At 59.8% G+C, this 15,440-nt stretch overlaps 2 protein-coding genes across 3 annotated transcripts in view; one reads left to right on the forward strand and one right to left on the reverse strand.

Annotated features, from left to right (window-relative positions):
* The window catches only part of SLC38A10 (solute carrier family 38 member 10), a 30,223-nt gene extending 15,460 nt beyond the window's left edge, over positions 1-14,763 (forward strand). For both annotated transcript variants that reach the window (XM_027691673.1, XM_027691672.1), the window contains exons 11-16: positions 3,304-3,457; positions 9,498-9,668; positions 9,966-10,439; positions 10,980-11,075; positions 11,451-11,630; positions 11,922-14,763. In XM_027691673.1, the coding sequence (XP_027547474.1) occupies positions 3,304-3,457; positions 9,498-9,668; positions 9,966-10,439; positions 10,980-11,075; positions 11,451-11,630; positions 11,922-13,060 (2,214 nt within the window). In that variant the 3' untranslated portion in view covers positions 13,061-14,763. The remainder of the gene's footprint in view (positions 1-3,303; positions 3,458-9,497; positions 9,669-9,965; positions 10,440-10,979; positions 11,076-11,450; positions 11,631-11,921) is intronic.
* A 13-nt stretch (positions 14,764-14,776) lies between these two features.
* On the reverse strand, positions 14,777-15,330 carry NDUFAF8 (NADH:ubiquinone oxidoreductase complex assembly factor 8). Its single transcript, XM_027691674.1, has 3 exons — positions 15,250-15,330; positions 15,044-15,154; positions 14,777-14,962 (listed from the first exon to the last, which is right to left on the reverse strand). The coding sequence occupies exons 1-3, from the start codon at positions 15,328-15,330 to the stop codon at positions 14,942-14,944; spliced, it is 213 nt and encodes a 70-aa protein (XP_027547475.1). The 3' UTR covers positions 14,777-14,941.
* Between the last annotated feature and the right edge of the window lie 110 nt (positions 15,331-15,440).

A 15,440-nucleotide genomic window follows, 5' to 3' on the forward strand; every position in this document is an offset into this window, starting at 1 on the left:
CAGCCCTGGGCACAGCTGTCCCTCCCCGCCTGTCCCTCTCCAAACAATGTTCTCCCTCCTTCCCTCCACCATCTTTAGCTCCCTTCAGAGCAGCAGACCTTCTCAACGCCAGCTTTTGCACTTGTCTGGGTTATCTTGGCTCTTGTGGTGCTGAGAACTGGCTGCTTTTATCGAGCCACCTTTGGCATCCAGTCTGGTGTCGGGAGGCTGTAGGGTGGTGACATGGGAGGGCAGGTTTTTTCAGGAGACGGTGCAAACTGAGGCTACAAAATGGGGATGTTGTACTAAAAGTAGAGAAGAGGATTCCAGGAGGAGGGATATGGGCAGTCCCAGATGTTTGCTGGCCAGCAAAGAGCTTCTGCCAGGGAACTGTGAATTATCAGAGCTGCTGCCTGGCTGGGTTGGGCTGGAAGTGTCCTGGTTGGAAGGGTTGGGTTGGAAAGGCAGGTCCCAGAGCAGTTAAAAAGCCTGTGAGTGGAGCAGGGAGAGTGTTCCCTTTCTTGTGGTTAAGCATCTGTTCCTGTAAAGGTCCAGTCCCGCTGCCCCCCGGGGGCCCCGGGTTTGGCTGAGGCTGCCGAAGGGCGCGTGGGGGTCTGTGAACAGAGTGTGGAACTGCCAACAGGAGGGTGTTGCCTTCCCAGTGTTGACACAAGCGTGTCCGAGAGGCCCCTCCTAGGGAGGCCGGAGCTGTCCCAGTTGGGGAAGAGGAGCTGCCAGAGGTCAGGAAGTGACTCCTCAGGCTTGCTCCTGAGCGGGTGGAAAAGAGCTTCCCTGTGCCCTCCCCTGGCAGTGCAGGGGCCAGCACTCCTTCCCCACCAACACACCGAGGGGTCCAGCCCCCCAAACGCAGCGTGGCTGTGGAGGGACCCGGCTGTGACCGGGGCTCTGCATTCCTTCACCATGACTCCATCCCTCGGAACGCTCCGTGTCCATGGATGGTGTCACGCCACACAAATGCAGTGTTTGCTGGAGGACAAGGGCTGAGCTAATGGCTCTGCTGTGCAGGGCTGGAGTTATCTTCTGGGAGGAAGGACGGCCGGGGGAGCGCGACCGGCCGAGGAAACGGCCGCGTAAACTTCCTCTCCTGAATTCCCATCCGAGGCTCCCGGGAGACGGGCCCTGGCCCTGCTGACCTGCCTGGTGGAACAGGCTGCAGCCCCAGGGGCAGCCACTGCCTCTTGTGTCCATGCTGACAGGGGCTTCTGGAGGAGGGTCTCTGCTCTTGGTGGGATCTCTGGGTCTGGGGGAGATCCTTCCCATGGACACTAGGTCAGAACTGCTCTGCAGTGCTGACCTTCCCCTTGCTCCAGGATCTCTGGATGCTGTGGGGGTCCATGATTCCTCGAGCCCCGAGTCCTTGCAGCCCTCATTCCCATTCCTTCCATTGCCTTGGTGGTCTCCTGAGCACAGGCCGCTTGCTTATCCATGTCATAAGCATCTCCATGGAATTAAGCCAAATCATGGACCTCTTTATTCTGGTCTTCAGTTGGGGAGGGGGTAGGTGAGGAGGAGGAGGAGGGGGCTGCTGGGGGGAGCTGGGATGGCTCAGGGACAGCCCAGCCTGTCTCCGACTGCCACGTGTGCCCGTACCCGCTGCTCCGGGAGCTCACAGCTGAACTCCAAATGTGGAACAATCAAAGGGGCTTCAATCCGAGGCATTCGAGGCCCTGGTTCCCCACTAAGATAAGAAACAACAAAAATCCTTTTAAAGCATTTAATGTTTTCAGCCGTTTCCTACAGTTCCCTTCTCTCCCACGTTGCTCCTGGTTCCTGTGGCACCAGAATAGATCCTCTTTGTGGAAACGCTCTTCCTCTGCGCTGTTGTTTCTGGAAGGTGCCAGAACAGCCTCCCAGGCACAAAATGCATTTGTGCCGGGGCTGTGGATTGTGTGAGGGGAGGAAGTGGAGCAGCTCCAGCCCAGGGCAGCAGAGCAGGACCTGCTGACTCGGCGTTTGGCCCGAGGGGTGGATGGCAGGATTTCTGCTCTTTGTGCACCCCCGGGCAAGGCAGGCAGCACATTCTGCTCCCGTTTCCTCTGCAGTGGCTCGGAGGTCTGGCCTCTGCTCCCTGGCCACGCTGCCCCTGATCCAGAGCTGCTCCACATCCCGCCAGCCTTTTCCTTCCGAAGGCGTCCGTCTGTCTGCGGGGTGTGCTGGGAACGGGCTCTCTGGGGTCTCCTGGGCCCAGCTCTGACCACGCTGGCCCGTGTTTCTGGGCGACCTCCCTCAGCACGAGGCGGGTGAGGAAAGCATCAGCCTCTCCTCCCCCTCTGGAAGTGCCAATGTTTTAATTTCTCCTTCCAATTTCACCTCTCCCCTTGATTTTCAGTTTTCTGGCAGCTTCCAGTGGTAGAAAGGCTCCCTGTGGCTGTTCCTGGTTTTCCTCACGCTGAGAAGCATCTTTTTGTTGTGCTTTTTGTTGTGAGTTGAGACATAAATGCTGCAGGGTGAGGATTTGGGGGGAAGAGGATGAGTCATGGAATCATGGAATGGTTTGGGTTGGAGGGACCTTAAAGCTCATCCAGTTCCATCCCCTTCCATGGGCAGGGACACCTTCCACTAGCCCAGGTTGCTCTAAGCCCCATCCTACACTTCTTAGGAGTCATGTGGAATTAGATCCTTGTAGATCAATTTGTCATCAGATAACAAGCTGTAGAAATTCCTTTTGCTGCCCATCACTTTCTCCTTTTTGAGGTAGAGAAATTCCTAGAGCCCTTCTCTCCACAGGACCCAGATTCCATCCTTCTATTTTTATCCTGCTTGATCCCAGCTTTCTGGAAATGAGGGAGTCACTTCTCAGCAGCTTCTTGAGCTCTGGCCACCAGCACTCGTGTGTGGACATTTTACTCTGCCTTTCCAAACCAAGGATTTCTAAGCAGCTCCCTGGAACATTTTGGGTCTGTAACCAGGCCGGGCACCTCCCTGCTCAGCCAGACCAGATTTCATGGAGTTCTCATGCTGGAAATACCAGGGAATGAGCCTTTGCAGCTGGACTCATGTCTGCCACATGCATTTTCCTCTCCCTACATCCTCTCCGCTCGCTTTTGAGCCCTTCCAATGCAGGAGTCGCCTTTCCAACAGCTTCCAGCATCCCAAATTCCCATTCCCATGGCTCTGCACCCAAATACAAACCTCAGCCAAAAGCTACTGGTTTTCCTCTTAAATTTCTCTCCTCTTCTCACCCTCTTACTGACACATGTCACTGGGCTGAGCTGGGAATTGTTTGGAGACACTGTGGGAATGCTGTACAGAGCAGTGCCGGTGGTTTTACTGTGCTGACTGTCCCTCTGGCACTTTGTACAGATCATCCTGTGGATTGGGCTGGGAATGCTGGTGATCAGCACATACACCACCCTGTCTGCCACCGAGGACGCCCCTATGAGGACAGAAGCAGTGGGCTTGGAGCACCTGGACAGAGAGGAGAGCAGAATCGACCAGGATTCGGTCAAAATCCCAGGTATGTGTCTGCTGGAGTTGGGTTTCCCAGACCTGCTCCCAGCTCCACTTCTTAAAAAGAGGGAAAATAGTTGTTTTTTTAAGTGTGGCGGAAGCAGGGTCATTTCCAGGCGTCTCTGTGCATCTTCCCAGCTTCCTGGGGCCTTTTCCCGAGAAAAGCTGCAGTTTTGACTGCTGGAAAAGCCCGCTGTGACCTGCAATGGTACCTTCTGGGAGTTGTTTTTTCGGAAAGGGAAAGGTGGGGTGCAGGGGCTGGGATTCCCCGTGGGGACAGAGCAGAGATCCCTGTTTGGGATGATCCCAGCGGCTCTGTGAGCACAGTGCCCACCTGGCTGGGGGGCTTATGGCCAAAGGGGGCTGCCCTCCCCCTTCTACCAGCCCAGGAACCAGCCATCCATCACCCTCAAAGGTACGGGAATTTATGGGAACTGCCTTTTTTTTTTTTTTCGGTGCTGAGGAATATAAATTTGGGCTTCGCTTTCGCCCTGACAAAGGCTGTGATTATGCCTCAGCTTTGTTTACTGGTTCCTGTTATTTATTATTTGTTTGCTGGGGCCGCTGATGGAATTACGGCCGCTCCTCCCTTCCCCAGCTGCTCCGGAGCGAGGCCGCGCAGGTGCCGCCTGACCCCGCGCTGCCCCTCGGCCCCGCCGCGTCCTGTTCCTTCGCCTCAGTTTTGTTTCCTCCCCTCTCCTGTGGGGCTTTTTTTTTTTTTTTGTTCTTTGGAGGCCTTGAAATATCCTCGCGGAGATTGAGAGCGGAAGGGAGAAAGGGGCCGGCTCTTCGGGAGATTATCCTCCCTCCTGGTTCTTGGCCGGGTTCCTGCCCGGCAGCTTGGAGCGTCTCCCACACCGGTGCTGCCGCCGATAACATTCACTCCGGGGTTGCTCCGCGGTGGAGTTTACTTGTGGTTTTGCTCGTGGCTTGCTCAAGGCCGCGTGTGCCTTCCCAGGCACGTGGGTGCTGGTGAACTCCAAGGAAAAGGAGCTCCCAATCCCTTAATGGAGCCCTCAGCAGGGCCGGGAGGAGGGATGCGATTGAATTCTCCCGTCTTGGTTAATTTTGGAGCGGTAATGGCCAAAGAACAGCTGCTCCTTTCAGGAGGAATCGCTAATGACACGTGTTCTGACTGGGAAAATAAAAAATCCCATAAAACACGGGGTCCGCAGGAGTTTGCTGAGTCTTCCCCCCTTCTCGGCGTGAGCCGGGGACGGCGGAGCGGGATGCCAGGCTCTGATCATCCGAGCGATCCCGGAGCCCGCCGGCATCGGCTCTTAGTGCTGCTGGATTAAATAATCCCACCGGGGAGGGAGGCGGGTTCGGTGCTCCCGGGTCATAAACTTCCCAGGGAGGAGCCGTGCGGCTCCGAACACGCTGAGGAGGGAAAGCTCTGAGGAGGGAAAGCTCAGCTGCTCCTGCAGTCCCTTTGGCAGTGGGGGACTGAAGGGCTCCATCCCCTGGGATGAGGACGAGGGGGGAGATGGGGCCGGGCAGAGGAAGGGGATCAAGGAGCCGCAGGGTGGACACGGGGCTGCCCCGGGAGAGCCACCGCTGCGATTCCTTGGATCTGTGCCTCCCTGTGGCTCTGCAGGATGTCGGCTTGACTAGCAATGAGAGGCGTTAAATGGTGCCCTTCATCCCCCCCCCCCGCGGCTCCCCCTCGTCCTCGCCCGCCTTGTTTTGCAGAGCAGGAGCTGCCGCCTGGAACGCGCCGCAGCAGCTGCATCCTGTCGTTCCAGGGGCGCAGGATCCGGGCTGGGCCACCCCCGGCACCTGGGTGCCCTCCGGATGGGCCCCGTTCCGCACCCGGGGGTTCAGCGGGATCACACGGCCTCTCCCCGGGCACCGGTGCTGGGTGCTCCGGGCCCCTTCCCAAGGTGGAGGGTGCCTCGTGCCCCTTCCCCGGGGCACAGGATGCCTCCTGCCCCTTCCCAGCGCCGCCCCATCCCAGGCGAGCCTCGGGGCCTTTCCCCAGCGCTGCCTTCCCCGCCTGTCAGCGTGTGAGAGGAGTTTTATTGGCCTCTTTGATGTTGTGGAGCCCAGAACTGGAGAGACTTTCATTAAAGCCCTGCCCCGTGGGCCCGGAGATTATGAATATTAGAGCATTGGCCTTTTATGTGAACACGTATTGACCAGCGGCCTCGGAATCGTGTTTTTCCTAACGACACCCAAGTGCCCATTACAGCCCCAGCCTGTGGTGCTGGAGGTTTTACTGTCAGCAGCTCTTCGGGAAAGGGATAAAACCCCTTCCAGCCCCGTCCTGCCGCGGCTGCGCCTCTGCTAAAAGGTTGCTAAGCTGCCTCTGAAAGCTCAGGAAGGCAATTATCCATTTAAAAAAAAAAAAAAAAAAGAAGAGCTAATTAGGCAATTTCTCTCCGTATTTAAAGCACCCTCGAGGGTCTCGGGGGGGATTAAGATTTTGTAATATTTTTCAGCTCCTTACTTGGTCGTTGCTGCTTCATCTTCTCTCCCTGGCGTTGTGCAACGTTGGGTAACAAAGCCCTGATTCAGGCTCCTTGTGCAAGAGCCCTTTCCCCAGTGCTCTGGGCACCCTGCTCGGGCCATCCCGGCGTCCTGTGGGCTGGGGAGGGCTGGGTTATGTGGGTTTGGGTAAAACTGGGGGCTCTGTGTTTGGCTTGGCTGCCTGCTGAGGGCTCCTCCACCCCTGCATCCGTGTGTTTGCCCACGAAAAAACCAATCTGCCTGACCCAGGCTGCGTCCCCGCCGGCGTTCCCAGCCGGAGCAGCCCCGGAGATGTGTGGAACGTGGATCCTGCATCCTGGTAGCTGCAGGAACAGCTTGGCTCCGCGGCGGCTCTCCCTGGTGCTTTGTGCAAGAGAGCTTTTAATAGTGCCTGTGACACAGAAAAGGAACCAGCAGCCTCTGGTAATTTGGGTTGGTTTTTACTGCTGGTGCGTCAGGAGACAACTGTGAACTAATTTCAGGGATGCCATTCCATAACCTTGTGAAATCTGTACCCGTTTGGGGGGAGGGAGGGCTCCTGGAGGCGCAGCTGGGCCGGGGGCTCCCCAGGGAGGGCCCGTCCCTGCCCTGCTCCGGGCTCTCGGCACGTCCGAGGGCAGCGTTTGCCCCCGTCCCTCTGCCCTGCTTGTTCTGCTTCATTTTCCTTGGCACGAGCCCCTGGACCTTGCTCCATGACACTGCGGTGAAGGAATTTAAGCGGGCCTGGAGCTGGGCTGGCACGAGCAGGTCCCGCACCCCATGTCCCTGCTCAGCCCTTGGTTGATGCTCTGGAGCGGGTGGTGTGTCCCCGAGCTCCCTGTGCTGTCCCTAAGGCTCCTCTACTCCTTTGGGCAGGTCCCTCTGGACTGGGGGGAGCACAGCAGGGCCCATCCCGCTGCCTCTGCCCAGGACAGGGGCTGTGGACACACATTTCAGCTCTGGCCGTTGCTGCAGCGGACGAGAGGCTGAAGAAACATGTGAGGAGGGATTTAGTGCCTGCCTGGGACCATTGCTGCGATCTGAACCGGGAGCTGGGGGAGAAGGGAAGCTTTTAGGTTGCTAATCATGAAATTTTATGGCAGCCTGGAGAGGCTGCTGGCAAACCACAACACACCCAGACACGCACACGCACAAATCAGCTGCAGGACGCCCCGGCTTCCCCTCGCGTGAGCGGAGCTGCCGGAGAGCCGGGGGGTCAGAGCGGAGCCTCCCGCTGCTGCCTCGCGCCCCGGCCTCTCCTTGGGAGCCAAAAGGCTTTTACAGCCTCTCAGCCCTTCCCTGTAAAGTCCAAGGCTGCTCATAAAACATGACGAGGTGCAGCGTTACTGGAAGACGCTCCGGAGGGACCGGGAGGGCGACGAGACAGGCAGAGCCATTATTGCACATCCCGAGCAAAACTGTTCCCTGCAAACCACCCGGAGCCCTGGATGGATTTCCAGGCAGCCTGAGAGGTCGTTAATTCACGCCCTGATGATGAACTTAATTTTGTTTCCCACTGAGCGAATGACGGCTTAGAGGCAGCTTGGCCTTATTGCGGCGTGGAGACTTTTGGGTTTGTGTTTTGTTTGTGTTTTGGGCTTTTCCTGCATTGTTTGCAGAGCAGGGAACGTGCCTCTGCTTGATTTACGATGGGAGCTGTCAGGGACACTCCCAGAGCTGAGCGGGGCCTCCCCTGGCCCCTCGGGCTGCCCTGGGCCCACGGGGGGTTCACCCACTGCGGGGTCCTCTGGGCAAGGGGGAGTGCTGGGATTAACTCCTCTGTTTCCTGCTTGCGTGGAAAACTTCCTGCCTTTTTCCTTCTTATTTCATCCCCTCTCCCTATTTGTTTCCCCCTCCTTCCTGTTTATTTCCCCCTTGAACATCATCTCGCTGCCTCGGCTCCTCGTTCCCTCTGCCATGGGAACGGCTGTGTCCGTGTCGGGTTTCTCTGGATCCTCTGGTCCTCTCCAACCGGAGCCATCTCCCGCCTCCACGAACCAATTAACGACAAACTTTCCTCCAACAGAGTAAATAGTCTCTTGCGCCGAGGCCAGGCCTGAGCTGGGAACATCCGCAGCCGTGCCGAGCGCTCCCCTCCCCGGCCTCGGCCTCCCGCTTCCCAGGGCCCCCAGCCAGGGCTGGGCACTGGTTCCTGCAGCCCAGTTTTTCCTGAAAAGGAGGAGTGTCCTGCCCTGACTTGCTGAACCCTGGGAAGTCCCTCAATGGAGAGGGGGGACCCTTGGGTACTAGACTCGAATTTCTCAGAAAACCCAAGCCCTTTTCCCCTCCCACCATCATTCCTGAAGCAAAGGAACGTGGAAAGCCAGCCAGCCCCACGCACGTCCCTCGGCTGGGTGTGGAGCTCCGGGACGCAGGCCGGGGTTTCTGGAGAGGCTCAAGGTCCTGCTGGCACGGATCCCTCTGGGCCAGGAGTTTGTACTTAATTTGGGGGGAATTTTTGTTGTTTCCCCCCCCCCCAGCTCGGGCAAGGCCCACGCAGCTGAAGTTGTGGCAATCCCATCTTTCCCATGAGTTCATCTCGTAATAAATCGCACCAGCCCTGCGGAGGGGGAGGAGAAAATGGAAAGATGTTTATAGAATTAATTCCCCAAAGGAAATTGCACGGGGGAGGGCGAAGGGGGGAAGAGTTGGGAATTTTTTTTTGTTACAGAAGATACTTTTCTTTTTTTTTAAGTTTGTTGGATGGAAAAAAATCTGCAGAACAACTTCAGTGCTGGGAAACAATTTGATTTCCTCCTTGGCTGCTCTGTGAAGGAAGAGTTCACTCCCTGTGTGGGTTTTCTGCCACGCTGGGGGAGGAAAGGACCCTTCCCATCCCGTGGGATGTGCCATGGATTCCGTGTGGAATACGCTGGTCACACTGGCACTGAACCAGTAACTGGTTTGACTGGGTTGTGTCTTCCCATCTCTTTGAAGGAGAGAAGGGGGAGTCCCCCATCTCCCTCAGGAGTTTCCCCTAATTAATGCCTGTTTCATCCCGCTCGTCAAAACTTCTGTGGGAAAAGGAAACCTCCCCTCCCTCCAACCCCTCCTCTGAGCGGCATCAGAAGGGCCGCTAAAAAAGGGAGAAAAAATAGGGGAGAAAAATCAAAATAAAAGGTTCTAAGGTGCTTTGCAGAAAACAGCAGTGTGGGGGGATCCGGGGTTGGCCCCCAGCTTGGCTTCTCTGGGAGCTGAGGGTCTGAGGCTGGATCCCAGCTCAGGTTCTGATGTTGGGGATGTCTGTCCAAGGCTGGATCCCAGCTCAGTCTCTGCCGGTGCCGGAGGTCCAGGGCAGGGAGCCGTGGGGATGCTACCATCTGGTGGCACTGGCTCGCAGCGGCAGCCGGCTCCATCCCGGCTCCATCCCGGCTCCATCCCAGCTCCATCCCGGCCACGCTTCCCTGCCAGCAGCTCCACAAAAACCCACTGCAGGGAAAACAACTACGCGACCCCGGAACAAAAGCCCCCCCGTCAGCCCCTCCGTTCTAAATCTGGAGGGAAACCAGCGGCTGGGCTGGGTGGGTGAGGGGGGTGGGACAGACACGGCGGTTCCCGGGATCCCACACCTCATCCCTGTCCCCATCCCGTGTTTGCAGAGCAGAACCCGGCAGTGGAGGAGCCCGAGGACGACCGCGATAAACCCAAACTGCTGGAGGAGAAGGAGGAGATGGAGCAGCCACAGATCAAGGTGCCCATGCAGCTGCCCAAGAGGGAGGAGGAGAGAGGAAAAGCGGAGGAGAAAGTGCAGCTGGACCGTCCCGATCAAGGTAAGGGGGAGCCTGGGAAAGGGAGCCGGGCTGGGAGCTGGGGCTGTGTGTTTCAGGACTATTTCAGATATAGATCCTGTCTCTGCTCCTTACCTTCCTCTCTTCACCCCACACAGTGGACTTAGTGGGCTGAGAGTGATTTAGTGTTTGGTGCTCTGGAGGCTCGTTGGGTACGCGGCCTCTGGACAGGGAGGAACGACAGGAATGAGCGAGGGCAGCAGGGAGCTGGGTGGACTGGGTGCACTGGGAGCCTGGTACCTCTTGCCCTGCAGCCCCTGACCCTGCCTGTCCCCCCAGGGATTGCCCTGCCCGTGGGGGAGGCTCATCGCCACGAGCCCCCGGTCCCGCACGACGAGGTGGTCGTGGACATGGGGCGGGAGCGGGAGGAATCCAGCGAGAACAAGGCTGCTCCCGGAGGAGCCAACGGGCGCCAGCTGGAGGAGCCAGCCAGGCTGAACCCCCAGAAGGAGGCACTGGGCCCAAAACAAGGGAAGGAAGCGGTTGCTGAGAACCAGCAGCGGGGAGGGACTGCCGGGCCCGTCCAGAAGCCGGAAAAGGTCCTGGAGGCGGTGGTGCAGCGGGACGGTGGGGATGGCAGGCCGCCCTACAAGGAGCTGGAGCCAGGGAAAGCAGTGCTGGAAGCCAAGGAACAGGCTGCTGTGCCGGATGGTGACACCGCTGAGGCCGCGGGTGACCGGGACAAGGCCCAGCTCCAGCTCCCCAGGAGAGCAGAGGAGGCCGGGAAGCCTGTGGAGAAGGAAGCAGAGCCTGGTAAGCTCCTTGCACAGCGGCTCATCTGAGCGCACTCCTCTGGGCCCGTTATCCCCCCGGGGACGGGACAATTTGGTCATTCCCACCTCCGTCCCAGTGCTTCCTTTTAATTCCACGAGATGAGCACGTGAGCCTGCACAGCTCCTCCGGCAGCTGCTGCGGGAAAGGAGGAATCTGGTGGCTTTGACAGCTACTGTAAGAGCTGTCAAACAGTTGTTCGCTACCCGCCAAAATGTCAGGTGCCGTGCTGTTCCTGCACGGCTCACAAATCACCGGGGACACGGAGCCGGGAGATCCTGACAGGGAACACATTGCCAAGTGCCCGTCTAAAAGCCAGTTAGAGCTGTTCCTGCATGTTAATTGGCCGAGGTAGTTAGTGCTGGCTCGCTGCCACCAGCCAGGAGGTTGTTAAATATTGGGTTTATTACTTCCCTCGCAGCCGCCGCGCTGGATCCGAGCGGTGCCGGGTGGGTGGGGAGGGACACGGAGGAGATTTGGGGAACATCTGCACTGACAGCAAAGCTCTGCCGTCCTTTGCAGGTGAAAAGCAGGAGCTGCCCCTCCCGGACAGAGCGGATCTGCTGGAGAACCGGAACACCGAGGAGAAACAGGAGAATGTGGAGAGCAAGCTGGGGGGTGAGTGTGTGTTCCCAGGCGTGTGGGGAGGGGGCACAGCCAGGATTCCCCGGGATCCCTCTCTGCGGGAGGATGGTGTCTGGGGCCACAGTCCCCCCCAAACCCCAGCTGCTCCATCCTGGAGCCTCGGAGCTGGTGCAGCAAACCCTCCCTCTGGCTGAGCTCCTCCCTTTGACCTCTGCCTGGCAAGGGTGCTTGGAGTCTGAGCTCGGACTCACATGCTCCCTCTCATCCCATCCTCCTCCAGCTTCCTTCCCTCCCTCCTGGGTTTGTGGAGTCGGATCTTCCTGCGAGGAGAGCCCCCACAGCCCCTCGAGCGATTTCTGAGGGCTTTGGGTCACCGAGGTTTTATTTCCTCTCTTTCCCCTTTTCCAGAAGCCGGACCAGCGAAACTGCTGGACCACAACGTGCTGCTGCAGGTGATCAAGGAGCAGCAGGTGCAGCACAAGCAGCTCCTGGACCAGCAGGCAAAGCTGCTGGCGGTGATCGAGGAGCAGCACAAGGAGATCCACCAGCAGCGGCAGGAGGAGGGGGCAGAGGAGAAGCCAAAGCCAGGTAAGGACACGGCCAGGGAGCAGGACCCCTCCCCAGGGTGCTCACTGCTCAGAGCAGCTCTAAAGTCAGGCTGGGAGAGATCCAAGTCCCTTTGGCACATGGCAGAGTCCACTGCAAAGCCATTCCTGGCCTCCAAGGCATCCCTGAGCACAGGGATAACACCCCAGGGCTCTCCTCATCCTTCCACGTGGCCATGAGTGGTGTGGCCTTGTCTCCTGTCATACAGAATGTGCTGGCAGGAGCAGGGAATCTCCTAAGAAAACCCTTTTCCGTGTTGGTTTTGTCCCACAGTGGAAGCTCAGCCGGATCCTGCCGTGCCCCTCTCCAGGAGCAGGGAGGACGAGGGCCTGGGAGCCAAGGGAGACACGGCCGGGAAGCTGCTGAGCAAGGAGCTGCAGGAGCAGCCGGAGCAGCGCCCCGGGGCCACTGAGCAGCACAGGGACACTGTGGGGAGGCTGGAGGAGCCTGGGCACAGGCGGGACATTCCTGGGGCTCCTCCCAAGGAGCGGAAGGTGCTGCCGCAGGAGAATGACAGAGCCGTTAGGAATCCCGCGGAGAACCGGGATCCCGTCCACGGGGATGCCCAGCGCCTTCCAGCAGCCAGAAACCACCTGGAGAAGAAGCCCTTGGCGGAGGATTTGGGAGGAGATCATGAAGCCAAAGCTGGAAGAGACGTCCACGAGAAGAAGAATTTCCTGAAACCCGTGGAAGCGGCAACAGCTCCCATCCAAAGAGAACAGCCGAGGGCTGCCAAAGTTCAGGGAGTAGCAGGAAGGAGTTTGGAAAGAGACTCAGGAACAGACCTTAAAGCCAAAGCTGTGAGTCAGGTGGAGCCCAAGGACCTGGCAGTGGCGCCGGACTCTTCCAGTAACAGGAATGTGGCAGCAAGGGAGCAGCACCCCCGGGAGCAGCGGAGAGGGGCGGAGGCTGAGGGAGCCGCGGGAGCGCTCGGGCGGCAGCGGGACCCGCCCGGCCACGGGCACGGGAAGGAGGAGGATCCCCGGGAGGAGCCGCGGGAACGACAGGGCCGCGGGGGCGGGGGTCCCTCTAACGGCGCCGACAGGAAACCCGGCCCCGAGGATGCTCCGGCCCCGAAGGCCGAGAACGGAGCGGCCGCTCCCTGGGATCCGCAGCCGGAGCGGGACGTCAAACCCAACCGGGACCTGAAGCTGCAGGTGGGCCTGGACCTGCGCCGGAGGAGACGGGACCTGCTGCCTCCCGACCAGGAGGAGGAGGAGGAGGAGGAGGAGGAGGAAGAGGATGCACGGGGGGCCGGGGGGGTCCTGATCGGCCTGGACCCCCTCCCCGACGTGAAGGTGAACGACCTGCGGAGCGCGCTGGACACGCGGCTGAGCGGGGTGGCCGAGGGCGCCCAGCACCTGGTGCGCAGCCGCCACATCCAGCAGGTGACACAGGAAAGGGGCCCGTGACGGGGATTTGGGGCCATGCTCAGGCGCAGGGAGGTCTGAGCCAGCGGCGCTTTGCCGGGCGCGGCGCTCGGATCCGCGGGATCCCCTTGGATCCAGGAGCACCACCCCGGGGGCTCCCGCAGCGGCAGCCCCAGCACGTGCCTGTGGGCAGCCGAGGTGGTGGTGACACTGGAAGCGACATTCCTGCTGCCCTTGCCTTCCAGAGCTCCCCCTGCCTCGGCTTCCTGCCAGGCTGCTGCTCCAAGGACCTTTTTCAGCATCTCATTCACATCGAATTGCCTTCTCCAGCCATCTCCCAACTCCTCTCAGAACCGGGAAGGGGCTGTGCCGAGGGGACCCAGCATCCACACCTCGGGAAGGGCTTTATCCCGGAGGAGCCGTGAGCTGAGGACCAGCAGAGCCAACAGTGCCAGAGTTGGATGGGGAGCGGAGCCCCGTGTGTTTGGAGACAGTTGTGGTTTGGGAACCTCATTTAGTAGAAACGCTGCCTTAACCGGGCACAACTCCTGCCGTTGTGCTGCCTCTGTCCCAGGGATGGGATTCCTTGGCCACACACTGGGGTCACACGGAGCTGCGTTCCCGCTGCCCTCCCCGGGAGCTCTCTGTGCTCTCCAGCTCCACTTCCCCTCTCCAAAGTGCATTAAGAAGCTCAATTCCCCCCGCCCCTTCCCGGCCCAGCTTGGTTTTTCTGCTGGAGATGATTAATTTGGGAACAAGCCGGGCAGATCCGGGGCCTCGGCTCACGCACACCTACCTCTGCCCATGTTCCATGTGCTCTTCCCAACACCCCAGGCCTGTTCTGCATCCAGAGAGATCCCTGCTCCAGCCCTGGAAATGCTTTTGATGAGTGAGGAAGGGAAGAGCTTCCTGAGAGCCCTGGGTGGTTTCAGGCTCCCAGTTTTGGGAGCGTTTTGGGTTTTTGTGTTTTTACATCCTGACCTGCGAATGTACAGAATCCAACCCCAAAGCTCTCCCTAGACCGGCTGAGAATTCCCAGCCTGGAGCCCTCAGACCTCATCACTGTGGTGGGTTTTATATCCCTCTCTCCAAGTGTCTTTGGGGACCTCGAGTCTGTGGCCGATGGGACCCCGCGGAGCCGGGATGGGGTGGGACCCTGCCTGCCTGGTGCTCCCGGGATGTCACAGCCCAGACCCACGGGAGTCCTTTGGGAAGACCCCCTGGAATGCCATGGCCTTAAACCCCCAGGACCCCCCACATCCCAACGAGCTTCTCCATTAATGCTGTCGTCAAGCACAAGCGCCGGGAGCCCCGGAGCTGCTCCAAGGACAGGGATGGGCTCTGGAGCAGGGCTCCAGCTCTGCCCTGGGACATGGATCTGGGCAGGGATGGGTTCTGGAGCATGGCTCCAGCTCTGCCTTGGGACACAGATCCTGGCTGTGTCCCTGTGGCACCGACCAGCCTTCCTGAAGCAAGAGGGAGCCGGACACGGGTCGGCTCCTTCACCCCCTTTGCTGCCGGGTCAGACCCGCCTGTTTGTTGTTCTCCGTGTGAACACAAAGGACCAAAGATGCTCCTGACATTCCTCCTGCTGGGAATGGCGTGGGCACCCCGAGCTGGGCTGGAAGCCCGTGGGAGCTGCCTCTTCCTGCCAGGAACAGCTCCCCCGGGGCGGGTGGAACACAGGGAGAGAGCCCAGAGCGTGGGCCGAGCCCATCAATAAAATAAGCTGAAGCATTTTGATCGGAATTCTTTTTTTTTTTTAAATAAATATAGATCTGAGACCCTCACCCAGCCCAGAGCTGCGCCTCCTCCAGGAGCCTTGCGAGCGGGGTGGGGGGTGTTCCGTCATTTGAGGGCAAACCGGTGCGTTTGAGGGTTTGATTCCTCTGGAGCATCTCGCGGGGGAGAGCAGCTCTGGGGTCACTTCGGTGTCACCTTCGCCTGCAAAGAGCCGCGGTCAGGCCGGGCCGAGGGGCCGGGATTGGAACCGGGACCGGGATGGGGACCGGGACCGGGACGTACCGCCCGGGCAAAGCATTCCCGCAGCGCCTGGAACTCCTCGAGGCACGTGTCCCGCCGCAGCTCCACTGGCCCGGCCGCCGCTGCCGCCACGCACCGCCCGTAGGCCGCGGCCTGCGGGAACCACAGGGGACGGGAGCGGGGGCCTCCGGGACCCCTCGGCCCCGCAGCCGCCCCCCCGTGTCTCCCCGTGTGCCCCTCGGCCCCACCTGGTCCCCGCACGCCGCCAGCGCCGCCGGGAAGCGCCGCAGCCGCGCCCGCGCCCGCAGCCACACACCGCGCCCCGACATCGCTCACCGCATGGGCGCCGCCATGACAGGCCGCCCGCCATTGGCCGCCCGCCCCGCCCGTCAAACCACCGCACTCCCCTATTGGACCTTATCGTCCCAATTCCATCCCC

Source organism: Neopelma chrysocephalum, unplaced genomic scaffold, assembly GCF_003984885.1.
Source record: "Neopelma chrysocephalum unplaced genomic scaffold, ASM398488v2 Primary Assembly neopelma1_84, whole genome shotgun sequence".
Taxonomy (NCBI): domain Eukaryota; kingdom Metazoa; phylum Chordata; class Aves; order Passeriformes; family Pipridae; genus Neopelma; species Neopelma chrysocephalum.

Bases quoted from the DNA above. Each gene is read 5' to 3' on its own strand.
- NDUFAF8 (XM_027691674.1), bottom strand. From the start codon at position 15,330: ATGTCGGGGCGCGGTGTGTGGCTGCGGGCGCGGGCGCGGCTGCGGCGC. The intron at 15,155-15,249 runs GTGGGGCCGAGG...TGGTTCCCGCAG, and splicing joins TGGCGGCGTGCGGGGACCAG to GCCGCGGCCTACGGGCGGTG. The intron at 14,963-15,043 runs GTACGTCCCGGT...GGCTCTTTGCAG, and splicing joins GGGAATGCTTTGCCCGGGCG to GCGAAGGTGACACCGAAGTG.